We start from the raw sequence: 13,254 nt of genomic DNA on the forward strand, positions 1-13,254 counted from the left end.
CAAACTGGTCTCTGCTTGAACTCTTTAGTGACAGGGAATGCTATCAGCACCACTTACTATATAAATTATTTAATGAATAAAAAACCCAGCAAGCACACGCAAATGCCTTTATGAACTAGAATATGTCTAAGTAAAACCTTTTATTATCTGGATGATTTGGGACTTACTTTTCAGTAGGAAGAGATTAAACCATGAGGGAACTGTGGTAGTCATTAGGCTATAAAGAATCTTGTTCCCTTCAATATATTTGTAGAATGCAATTCCCTACTCTCTTTGAAGTGGGGCATGGCCACATTTCCATTGCTTTGGCTAACAAAATGTGAGTGGAACTGACCTGTATCAATTAAATATGAAGCTATAAAAGGCTGTGTTGTGAATCACCATGTTTGTTTGTTTCCCTTTACCAAAGTGACTGTGAAAGCTTGTTGAGATGGAGATACCAACAGGATGGGTCCCTGAGTGATTGTGATGAAAAAGCTCTCACACCAACATACATGGGACTGGCAGTGTGAGAAATCAGCTTGTGAAGAATGTTAAGCCACAGAGAGTTAGGCACAGTCTGTTATTATGGCAAAACTATCACATACTAATGATTAAGGTCAGTTTTAGCAGAGATTTTTTAAAATGCCAATTTAGAATATTTAGCCTGGATCAATATATGTATTTGGTCCAATTTCCTAACATCTACAACTGTGATAGCCTACAATCACAATCTGTGTTCAATACCTTATTTCGAAACTACATGTAATTGTGCTCAGCATTTTAACTTTATTTTTATTTATTTATTTTTTTGAGACGGAGTTTTGCTCTTGTTGCCCAGGCAGGAGTGCAGTGGCACTCGATCTCGGCTCACCGCAACCTCTGCCTCCCAGGTTCAAGCAATTCTCCTGCCTCAGCCTCCCGAGTAGCTAGGATTACAGGCGCACACCACCATGCCCGGCTAATTTTTTGTATTTTTAGTAGAAACGGGGTTTCTCCATGTTGGTCAGACTGATCTCAAACTCCCGACCTCAGGTGATCCACCCGCCTCGGCCTCCCAACGTGCTGGGATTACAGGCATGAGCCACCATGGCCAGTCAGCATTTTGAACTTTTTAAGGTAAAAGTAAATGCATTTTAGAAAATTGTTCAAATCTTAGAAAACTACATGCATCGAATTCAGTTTGGTGATGATCACCGGAGAGGCAAAGAGAAAGACAAGATCCTATATGGAAGGGTTCATGGGAGCTTCAACTATATCAGTTATGCTTTTATTATTTTATTTTAAATCTGAACCAAATGTCAAAATGTTAAGATTTTATATAGCTGGTTGTAAGTACTTGAGTAATTATTATGTTTTATTATATAGAATATGCTTGAAATCACTCAAAATACATTTTTAAAAGAATGTTACCCAGCAGTTATAGACATCAAAGGAGTTTTCTGATTCCTATCAGCTAAACCTCCATCAAACAAAATGAGCCTGTATCAAGAGTTCCAGATAGTTGAGATTTACCTGGATTAAAATATAAAAATATTCTTTAAGCTCTTAAAGGAGGGCATATTATAGAAAGTTCATATTGCAACATTTCTGTATGTCTGAACATATCAGAAAGGACTTCCTTACTCTATCTTCGTTCTCCAGTGGAGAAAGTTGACTTCCTGAATGTGACTCTGAGACCAATAATTATGCCTACATATTTGTAGTAGAAGGAATATAAGAGTTGCATTTATGTTACATTTAAATCTCAACTGTAACATCCACTGGCAATGTAGCCTTAAGTAAACCAATTACCTCCTGTATACCTTTACATTTGAAATTTAAAAAGTGAAGATGAATTTCTATTGCATAAGGTCAATATTATCCTACTGTTTTTTAGTACTCCAGTTTTATACTAAAATACCATACACATGTCAAATATGGTGTATTTAATGATATAACACCAATATTTGGGGCTATAAAAAATCTGAAACCTGAATAATATATCTTAAGATATGTGCAGATTTATCTATTTCATCAAAATGTTGACAAGAGCAAAAGCACTTTCATTCTGACCTTATCCCTTCTCGTTCAAAATCCTTCCATGGTATGTTACAGTTATTATCATTACCATTTTATAGATTACTAGTGAGGCTGTGTATTTTATACTTATGAAATTTGTATTCCCGCCCCCGCCCCCACCCACCTAGAGTCAGATTGGGTCTTTATTATCTCTGAAAGGGCAGGGTGGGGAGAGAAGGATGAACCATTAAGGAAAATAGGAAAAGGGGATAGTAGGGGAATTATAGAAAGACCGGGGGTGGGACATTTCCATGCTCAACTCCCAGTCCTTCCCTTGGAATCTAACCACCTGATTTCTCTGAGAGCAGTATTTCCTTCTTTCCTGATTCCTTGCCCTCCAGTGCCAAACCCATTTTCTTAGTCCTACATTCTCTTCTCTTCTTTGTGACAATTTATTTTAACAGGGGACTTTATCTCAAAATACTGTACTTGGAGAGCCTCAATGCTGAAAAACAGAGGAACTCTCACTCAATTGGAAGAGCATCTAAAGACAGGGATAAAGGATGATGGAAACCATAGCTCATTTTAGAACTTAACACTGATATTTCAATACCATGAAAAATAGATACTTGAATATTGGTATTGTCCTTGTTCCGATGTTGCAAACACTAGTCAAATGATGTTTAAGCAAGAAAATGCATGCAAAAGTACTTTATATTTGTCACTGCAATTTAAAAGACTCTCAAAAATTTTTATTACTTTGTTTGAAACCTTATTCAGTAACCACCTTATTATAAAAATATTCAAGCCCAGCAATGTCACATTTTTAGGGATTAAACTATACAGAGTACCTCTCTTAGTGTCAAGGTTTTGTGTGTGTGTGTGTGTGTGTGTGTGTGTGTGTGTGTGTGTGTGTGTTTGGTTGGTTTACTTTTCATCTTCATTGTTTTATATTGGGTAGAAGATGTTTTTCATTATTTTCATGTTAATATTTATTAATTACCTACCTCTTGGCAAGCACTTTCAGGTATATTGCCACATTTCTTTCCCCAAAAGTTCCCATAAGGAAGTCATTTTTATTTCCATTTCACAGATGAAGCAATTGGGGTCCAAAGAAATTCCCCAAGTTTATACTAGCAATAAATGGCAGAGCCAGGACTCAAACCCTGTGCTTTTGACATCAAATTATTTTCTCTTCTCACTCATTCTATATAAGGATAAAATTATGATACTTAATAAGATCCAGTAGAGTTTTTAAAAAGCCTCTTTTGCTTCGTTAGAGAAAAAGCTTTCGATGTTACTTAAATGTAAAAATATAAGAGTTGCAATCTGAGTCTCAGGAGCAGGGCAGTCAGCACTGCTGAATTTGGGTACCTGCAAGTAAACGGCCGAAGCAAGGCCAAGAGACATTTGTTTTTCAAAACCTGAGACACACAAAACAAGGGAAACATTGAAATGGCATTCGATGTCCAAAAGTGATGATGTGGAATTCCTTAAGTTCTGGCCCCAGGGAAAGACACTCGAAATCATCAAGTTCTTGCTGAACTTCATGATATTATTTATCTGCAATCTGCAATTTATAACAATATCCTGCTAGGTTCAAGCTGAGAAAAATGAGTTGTCAAAAATAGGCAATAAAAATTGCAAGTATGAGCAACCATCAAAATGATAAAACTGTCAGACCTGTACGTATCAAACAACAATTTCATTCATTCTGTCCAATTTCTGGTACTTAATATTGTCTGCTCTGGCAACTAAGCTCCACTTAGAGTTGCTATTAGCACAAATATATTTAAAAGAGACTTTTGTCTTTTTTGGCTGAGTTGTTAATGGTTTCGTAGAGAAAACGGTAAAATTGTCTTGAGAGGAATCCACCAATGTCTGGGAAGATCTGTCAAACAGGACATCTCAGTCTTAAGCAGTTTGGAAAATATGCCTGGTATTAGCTGTGAGAAGGCATGAGAGACCTCAAGAAGTTTACATTCTTGTTTTTCAGATGTTTCACTCACCAATTATAATGTGTTTTTCCTCAGAGAAATCCTTTTTACAAAAAGAACCTCAAGCATGAGAAGTGTTGCTGAAATGACAGTGAAAAAAAGGAAAGAGGAAGAAAGCAGGAAGAGAGAAAGAGTATCAGAAGTGGAATGGGAGAGAAGGAAGAAGGGAAGGCAGAAGGAAGGGAAAAAGGATTAAGAATGAAAATCACAGACTATTTGAATTTTTATCTCTATTTTTAATTTTTTGGGTATGTTTAAGTACCTTTATTCTAACAAAAAGTAATGTTATGAGTTTAAGGAGAAAATAATGATGAGAAAATAAATGTCCTCATGTTCATTAAAGATTGTCAATTTTCTCCTTTTCCTGCATCATCTGACTCCTCTAGCTTTTGTCTGGCTCAGCATTGTTTCAGCTTGCTCTGGTAGAACCAGAGCAGTAAAGAGCTACGACCTGTCAGCCAGAAATATCATTGTGGACTATCTTCAGATTTTAGTGATTCTGTCTGATAAGCAATAGAAAAGTTTATATGCTGGCCTTTAAAATCACTATCCTATTTTTAAGGGCTTTGGCCAGGGCTACAAGATACATTTCAAGATCAGTTGTGACTGGGAGATGTACAAAACAGAAGTTTTTCTGAATGTCTATCATTCAAGGATTTGGTTTCCAGAACTGCCTGCCATGTCCATTACACATACTTCTTGGTCCATTCTGCTTTCCTCCCACTGTGAATCCTCTGCCTTTCAGCTTTTCCCTGTAGGTGCTCTCGTAATCTACAAACTTTGTTCTCTCTCCAGTGGCATCTTAACTTCTCCTTTTGGTCTATAAGAAATTCAAGGATTACCAGGGGCAATGCTGCTCCTGACTTGGGATCCCCATAAGACCTTTTATGTTGCCCGTCGTACTGTCAGGCAGCTTCTCTACCACCATTTCAGCCTTCTGGGTGAGTCCCAGGCAGGCTCCTCAGTCATCACCAACTTTGAATTGTCGATGCTGGTTGGCATCTGTTCTCCTCATGAACTGCCACAAATAAAAAAAATTCCCAAGTCAAAACTCTGCTCATACAATTAAAATCACCAAGAGAATGCACATCAGCATTCCACTATGAGCAGCCTATATATGTCTCATTCCCACCCTGGATCTGTCACACACATTTCAAGCATGGCCCAACAGTCCAGGCTCTATGAAGAACTTAGTGAGATCCAAGTTACAGAGGGGTAGTTACTATGTAAAGTATCCAAAATGGCAAAAGACATAATGCCTTGGGGAAAAATGTAGTTACTGAATAAGTGTTTGTGGAATGAATGAATGAATGAATGCATTCATGAAACAACAATGGCATGAAAACGTTGACTGCAAATATCTACAAACAATGGTTATCCCTCTCTCCTTCCCTTTCAATTCACAGGTAAACTGAAAGCGTTCTATATAATCCACCTGCTGGTATAGGAAGACTACAAGGAAAGATCAACTTTGACTATACGTTTGAGACTTTGCAAGTTTGGTTGCTGAATATGGAAATAAAACCCAAGGGCAACAAACATTTATGAAAAATCCCTCCAAAGTGATACTCTCAACACCTAAGGTCTACATGAACCTTAGAGAAGAAGTAAGCTCTGCTAAACTGGAGCTAAACAAAAACCACAAATATAAGGAAACAGTCCACCATGAGCTAAAGACAGCAGACACAACCAACAGGAGGATCACAGTGCCAATAATTTCAGATAATCTGAAAATATATAATTACATTTAATATAATTAAAGACAAAAGAAACAAAACCATAAGCACAGAAAATGACACTATAAAAATAATTTTAAAAACACACATAGAATTTCTGGAAATTAAATAAACAGCAACAAGATGGGCTAAGAGATGGAGTGAAAGAATGAGAAGATACACATAGACGTTGCAGAAAAAATATCTGAAGCAGCAATGGCTGAGAGTTTTACAGAGCTAGTGACAAACATGACTTAATATTCAAGATACACAATAAGTCCTAGATAGTACAAATTCACACTTTGACATATTATATTGAAAGTTCAGAGCACAAGGGGGTGGGGATTTAACCCCCCAACTCATGACAAGGTTGGAGGGTCAGACATGCCTCATTATACCCTCCTCCCTTTTGGAATTCAGGAAAAGCTGACCAGCATTTACCATCTACACACACTTTAAGTCTGATAAGAAACATTTACAATCTATTCTCTCTGCAGCCTGCTACCTGGAGGCTTCATCTGTATGATAAAATTTTGGTCTCCATAACCTCTTATCAAACCAGACATTCCTTTCTATTGATAATGACTCAACCAATTGCCAATCAGAAATTTTTTTAATCTACCTATAACCTGGAAGCTCTCCCCTTCGAGCTGTTCCACTTTCTGGACTAAACCAATGTATATCTTACATGTCTTTGATTGATGTCTCATATCTCCCTAAAATGTATGAAACCAAGCTGCACCCTGACCACCTTGAGCACATGTTCTCAGGGTCTCCTGCAGGCTGTGTCACAGAGTGTGGTCACTCATATTTAGCTCAGAATAGATCTCTTCAGAGTTTGAATCTCTTCATCAACAGTACTAGACTCTTGCTGAAAGCATTGCTAAAGGATAAACTTCATGAGGAAATTACAGTAGGAGAGGAATAGTAAGCAAAGAAACTGATGAATACAGGTCAATTCAAAGAAGCCCAACTGAAAAAAAGGTGAAAAATTTAAGGAAAATATAAAAATGAAGGATGACATATAAGAGTTCAAAGTAGTCAAAGAACAGTCATTGCTTGTTTAAGAGAATCATGGAGCTATTGATGAACTTCAGTTTGTGTTGTCAAGTATGTATATTTAAAATTTTAAAGTAATTTTAAGAAATATCTATAATTTATAACCAATAAAGGAAGGAAATGGGGGATTAAAACAAATTAAGTAATCAAAATTAGATGATGGTAGGGAGCAAGAAAAAAGTAAAAATCCACATTTATTCATAACTCAATAGTAAAACACTTGAAGTATTTTCTTTAAAGTCGGCAACAAGGCAAAGATGTTCTCTACCACTGCCTCTATCCAACATTGCACGGGAGGTCTTAACCAAAGCAATAAGACAAGGCAAGAAAGTAAAAACATGACAATTGGAAAAGAAGAAATAAATGTGCTGCCACTTACAGATAATGTAATTGAAAAAAAAGCTACAGAATATATGACATACTCATAAAAGTAATAATAGAGCTTTTTAAAATTTCTTCAAAGAAACTGATATACAAATATCAAGGTTGCTTCTATAATGCAGCAGAAAACAACTGGCAAATATAATTATCCCCTAGCAATTCTGCTATGTGTTATACTAAGAGAGCTCTTGCATATATGCACACAGAGACAAAAATAAGAATATTTTCTGCAAAAACCTTTATGACAGTGAAAAAGCATATTAAGCAAACAAACGCATAAACAAACTGTTCCTCAGTAGGTATATTTGCACAATACAATAAATTGCAACAATTAAAATGAATGGACTGCCAATCTGGATAAATCTCAGAAACATAATGTTGAATGAAAAGGCAAGTTGCAAAAGAAAGGTTCAGCATAGTGTCATTTATGTAAAATTTTCCTAAAATATTATCTGTGAATATATACATATGTAGGAAAATATAAAATATGCATGGGATATAGGGAAAAGAACCCCCAAACTTCATACATATAATGACTTCTGGCTTCAGGACAATAGGATTTTGGCCATATCTGTAACATTTTATTTTCCTTGACAAAAACATTCGAAGCAAATATGACAAAACTTTAAGATTTTGTCTTGATGGTAGGTGCAGGGATGTCAATTACTTTCTGTGATTAAATTCTTTCAAAATTAAAAAACATCGAAAAGATATTCATTGGTCAAGTTGACATTTTATACCAAGTTTTGTGATATCCTTGTTATAGTATCTGGAATAATATAGGTAAACAATAAGTATCTGATGAATGAAATACATGAGAATCATGAGAGCCACTTTGAGATTCACCTCCTTCCCCCCTCGATGTCTTCTGTGTCCTGTTTTCCTTCCCTTTTGCCTGCCTGTTTCTGAGAGGTCACTGATACATGCTAAACTTCCATGCAAAATAAGACCAACAATACAACAAGAAAAAGAAAAAAACATCTTTTCTCTCCCAGATTTTTAGACTTCTATTTATGTTTGTGTCAGGGTAAGCTACAGAAGGACTAATTTATCTCCCTTGTTGCTGCTCCACCGGCCAAGCTCATCATTCACACATTAGAGAGCTGAAAATCTTCGGAGACTACCGCTTCCAGCAATAAATTAAACGTCTCACTTTGAGGGTTGCTTCCTGCTTGATTTTTAAGAAAATATAAAATAGAATTGCTGCAGGGAGGATTAAGATGATGATAGATGACTTATTCCTGAACTTCCCCCAGCCTACTTAAAAATTATTTTTCATATAACAAAAGAGAAAGCAAACACTGAAAAAGGTACTATTGTTATACCTTCTAACCGTCTCACATGAGCAGCAGGAAAAATGATTTTTTCCCTTACCACAATATCAATAAGAAGAACAGTAACCAGAACTCACAATATATATAATTATCACTATTATCTGAATGGAGTTATTTTGGCATTGTATAGCAAGTTAAATACAATGTATTAAGAATATGTGTTTTTGGTTGAATGATGAGTTCTTTGTTTACCTGTTCAGAGATTTAGCTTAAATTGAGTCTATATGTACCTTCGCTTGTATTAACATCTCTGTTCCAACCTTCTCTCCTATCTTTACCTGATTCTGCAACACGAACCGATTATCAAATATCACCAGAAAATAAATCATTATGAAATATTTGTCTAAAAGTACCAACCAATGTCTATAAGGTGAAACTCAATGATCAGCCAAACAGCCATATATTTGATCAAAAATCAGAATGCTCAAAATTATCTGACTATATAGGCAGGTAAAGTTATTTCAAGTTGGAGAACATAAAAGTTCTTGTCTAAATGTTTCACAGGATTTGTATAAACAACACATCTCCAGAAAGCACATTTTTGCTAATATAAGTAGTGGTTTAACCCAACTTTGTTTTTATATGGATAATAAAGTAGATCAACACACATTTCTCCCACAGTCAGCCAAAAAGATGCCATAAAAGAGAATATGCTACAGCTCACCCCTGGGATGTGGAGACTATCCCGCAGTTACCCAGACGGGAAGTTCAAGATACTTACTTTTCAGCTCTCTACACTGTCATATTTTAGGTCTGATCTTTAGGCTAAAAAAACCAATCCACTACTAGATGCCCTATTTTCTTGATAAGGCAGATACAATAATATCTTATTTTGAGATAACCTAGAAAGCAGTTTTTTCCAAATTTCCTAAAAAATTCATGCCTTGGTCTCCTCTATAGCAAACCTAGAAAGGGAGGTAGAGTACAAAAGGAGTTCAGGAAATTTAACCAAAAAGATGCTGGAAAAACTGCTGGTACAAAGTCGGAGCAACTCAACAAAGAAATTCAGGACAAAAGAAATCACACATTGCACAAGCTCCCAATATGCTACTAAACGAAAATGTCCAGAGGAGATAGTAAACTCTAAGATTATTTTTCTTTATTTGGGTTTCAAGGCAAAAGACCACGAACTATCATCATCTGTAAAATACCTGCATTATTGACTTCCTGAAACAGGATATTGATTTTTTTTAATGAACAACTTAATTAAAATGTTTCATTCTCTTTCATAGTTAACATTCACATCATTGTTGAAAATAGAAGAAATATTAAAACACAATTTTTGTAACCCAAAGGTGAAGTTTAAAAACGTTCTTACTCTATGACTTCCTATTTAAGAAACATTTTTCATAGTTTAATTCTTTACCAACATTTGTGCTATCAAAATTGAATTACCAATCAAAATAATTTTATAAAATCATCTAAGTTATCAGAATAAAAACTGTTACTTTTATTTCAATTTGTTCATAAAGGTTAAAAAATACACATACCTCAACAAATATAAAACACGGGATGATGGAATAACTTCGTTGAGTGTTGCTTCCTACAGCCATTTCTCACACCATATAGCAAGACTGCACCGTCTAAAACTGTCCAGACTGAAATAGAAATAGGTTGCATAGTATAAGAACCATATATTGAGAAGTCCCTTAGGTACCTACATAAAAATATCAGCTACCTTCCAGATAAGCAGGCTGTGTACAAAAGCAAAACAGTGATCTACAACACAGTCAAGTCAGACTAATAATCATTCCAATGAAAAGCAAATAATGTATACTTGCCATGAACAGTTTTACATCCCAAATGACCAGGTCAGGAGCCCCTTGTGCACATAGCTAGTGAACGGAATTCTAATTGCCTAGTACTGCATAGTGTCTTACCCCAGTAGACTGTCCTAATGCCATGAAATACAATTTTTGGTATAAAACATTTTTTACTATCCATCCTGCATGAATCTCTCTTACTTGTTCCTAATCCTCCCGATTTGCAACCTAGAGAACTGTCTGCTTATGCTCTGGTCTCTCCCTTTGAAGCTGACATTTAGTACAGATGCACCAAACCCTGACTTCCTTCCTTGACCATTATTTGTCCTTGCTCCCTTGAATACACAGCCATGAACAACTTCAGGTTAATATGCCACTGATGTGTTTTACTGGTTTCCCTCAGCCCTGTGTGTGACCCAAACATAAAACAGTAAAGGCCTAACACATTGCATTTAACTTATAAGACATTCACTTAGCTTATAAGAATGGAGTAGCTGGGCAATAGCAGACTGTCATTAAATATTTTATTAGAACATATCTTCCCTGCTTTGAACTGAAAATATAATTGCATTAGGAGATCAGTTAGTTTTGATTCTCTTAATACAATGAAGATTTTAAACTTCAATGAAATTTCCAGTCCAGAGTTTAAAAAATCCCAGTACATTTTTTCTCTAGCCAAGGCAATACTGCACATTTCAGATATCTGCTCTTAAAGTCATTATTTTTCATTTGTTCTGTTTCTCTGTCATCCCTACCAACAGTCCTTGTAGATTTTGATTACGGTATGAAAGGTAACATAGGAAGTACTAGTATATTTGAATGGCCAGCTATACTTTTTTAAAGGTCAGACATTAATGTTAATGTCTTCATTTCTATCCTTCCTAAGTTCCCTCTGCCCTTTTCCAGAACGAAACTTTAAAATCCATATCCTTCCCTTTTGAGATATCGACTCCTTGTCAATTAAAAGTTTCTCTCATCAAATTTAATACTATGTGCTTTATAAATCCATACCAATCACACTAAGTTTTAGGCAACTTAATTTTTTTCAATTAAAATTGGGTATTTTCTGCTATAAAATAATACCCATACTACATCTGTTATTTCACCATTCTATTTTAGGATTTAGGAAGAATGAATATTTTCTTCAATAAGAAAGGAATCTATATGTAGAAAACACATTGAATTGATTGGACAACCATCATTTTAAAATGGACAACCATTTTAATTTTGCCCTTAACCCAAATATCTTAGAATTTACTTAGTATTTATGATATAAATGAACTTTCCTGTTAGCATCGGCCAAATACAGTGCTGTATATCTGAAAAGAAAATTAAATATTAATCATGTTCATGAAGGCAGAGGCACCAGAAAAAGCAAAGGCATCAGACACCTAGTGTTTTAGATGGCTTCTCCATGTAATTAATAAAGGATAAACAATAAAGTAGAGAATACAAGACAAACTTTAGGATATGAAATGCCCCTTTATTTTCATTCTTCTGGTCCAAAATGCAACCAAGCTTTTTACATATATATGGCCACACACACACACGCACACACAAATAAAGAGAGGGGAGTAACTATAGTGAGGTATATTTTATATATACCAATTCACTCATTTTAAGTATACAATTCAGTATTTTAAATAAATTTATCAAATTGTGCAACTTTTCCATAAAATGGTTTTAGAACTTTTTAATCACCCCTAAAAGAATTATGATGTCTATTTACTGTTAATTCCCACCATCAACTCCTTCACCATATCCCAAAGCTAGGTAATCTACTTTTGGAATCTACAGATTTGCCTTTTCTGGATATTTTAAATGAATAGAATAATATAATACATGACCTTTTATTTCTGCATTCCTTCACTTAGCATATTTTTGAGATTCATTCATGTTGTTGCACATTCAGTAATTTTTTTTCCTTTTAACTGCCGAATAATATTCCATTGTATGGCTCTCGCACCTTTACCAGTTGGTAGAAATTTAGATTGTTTTGAATTTTTGGCTATATCCAATATTTAGTTGTATCCAATATTATGGAAGACCACGCTAATAACATCTGTGTACAATTCTTTGTGTGGATTTATATTTTCATTTCTCATGGATATTAGACACCTAAAAGAATTGCTGGGTCATATGTTATGTTTAATTTTTTAACAGCACTACTAAAATGTTTTCCAAAGTAGTTATGCCATTTTACATTCCCACCAGCAATGTATGAGAGTCTATTTCTTCACATTGTCATTGATATTTTAATTGTTTATCTTTTTTATTATCGCCATTTTACTGGGTGTGAAATGATATCTCATTGTGGTTTTTTCATTTTGCTAATAAAAATTATGTTGAGCATCTTTCCATGTGCTTATTAGCCATTTTTATATCTTCTTTTATGAAGTGTCTATTCAAATACTTTTTATAGTTGGGTTGTTCATCTTATTATTTTCAAGGTGTAAAGGTTTTTTGTACATTCTATATACAAATCTTTACCAGATACACATTTTCAGTATTTTCTACCAGTCTTTTGCTTATACTTTTATTTTTTCCATCTTTTTTATTGATTGAGGTGAAATTCACACAACAAAAAGTTAACTATCTTAAAGAATACAATTCAGTGACATTGAGTACCTTCACAGTATTATGCAACCACCACCAAGTTCCAAAATATTTTTTAACCCCAAATGCCCTGTTCCCATTAGCTGCCTCCTACTTTTCTTTAAATTGATTAATAGTTATATATATCTATGAGGTATAATGTGGTGTCTTGATGTTTACAATATAAAATGATTAAATCAGCATAATTAACAAATATATCACCTCACATGCTTATTTCTTACTACCAAAAACATTTAAAATATAATTTTATAGGAATTTTGAAATATATATCATTAGAATTACCATTCTGTGCAACAGATCATTAAAGCTTATGCCTCCTGTCTACCTGAAACTTTTATCAACATCTCCCCTTTTTCCATCCATCCCCCTCTTCCAGCCACTGGTAACCATCATTCTAGTCACTATTTCT

The 13,254-nt window shown here is 34.8% G+C and overlaps 1 protein-coding gene across 1 annotated transcript in view; it reads right to left on the minus strand.

Annotated features, from left to right (window-relative positions):
* PLPPR1 (phospholipid phosphatase related 1) overlaps positions 1–13,254 on the minus strand; it is a 291,652-nt gene that overhangs the window by 129,206 nt on the left and 149,192 nt on the right. Inside the window, 1 exon segment of the mRNA NM_001266056.1 lies at positions 9,957–10,064. Coding sequence (NP_001252985.1) covers positions 9,957–10,019 — 63 coding nt within the window. The 5' untranslated portion in view covers positions 10,020–10,064.

Source organism: Macaca mulatta, chromosome 15 (assembly GCF_049350105.2).
Source record: "Macaca mulatta isolate MMU2019108-1 chromosome 15, T2T-MMU8v2.0, whole genome shotgun sequence".
In the NCBI taxonomy this organism is placed as follows: Eukaryota; Metazoa; Chordata; class Mammalia; order Primates; family Cercopithecidae; genus Macaca; species Macaca mulatta.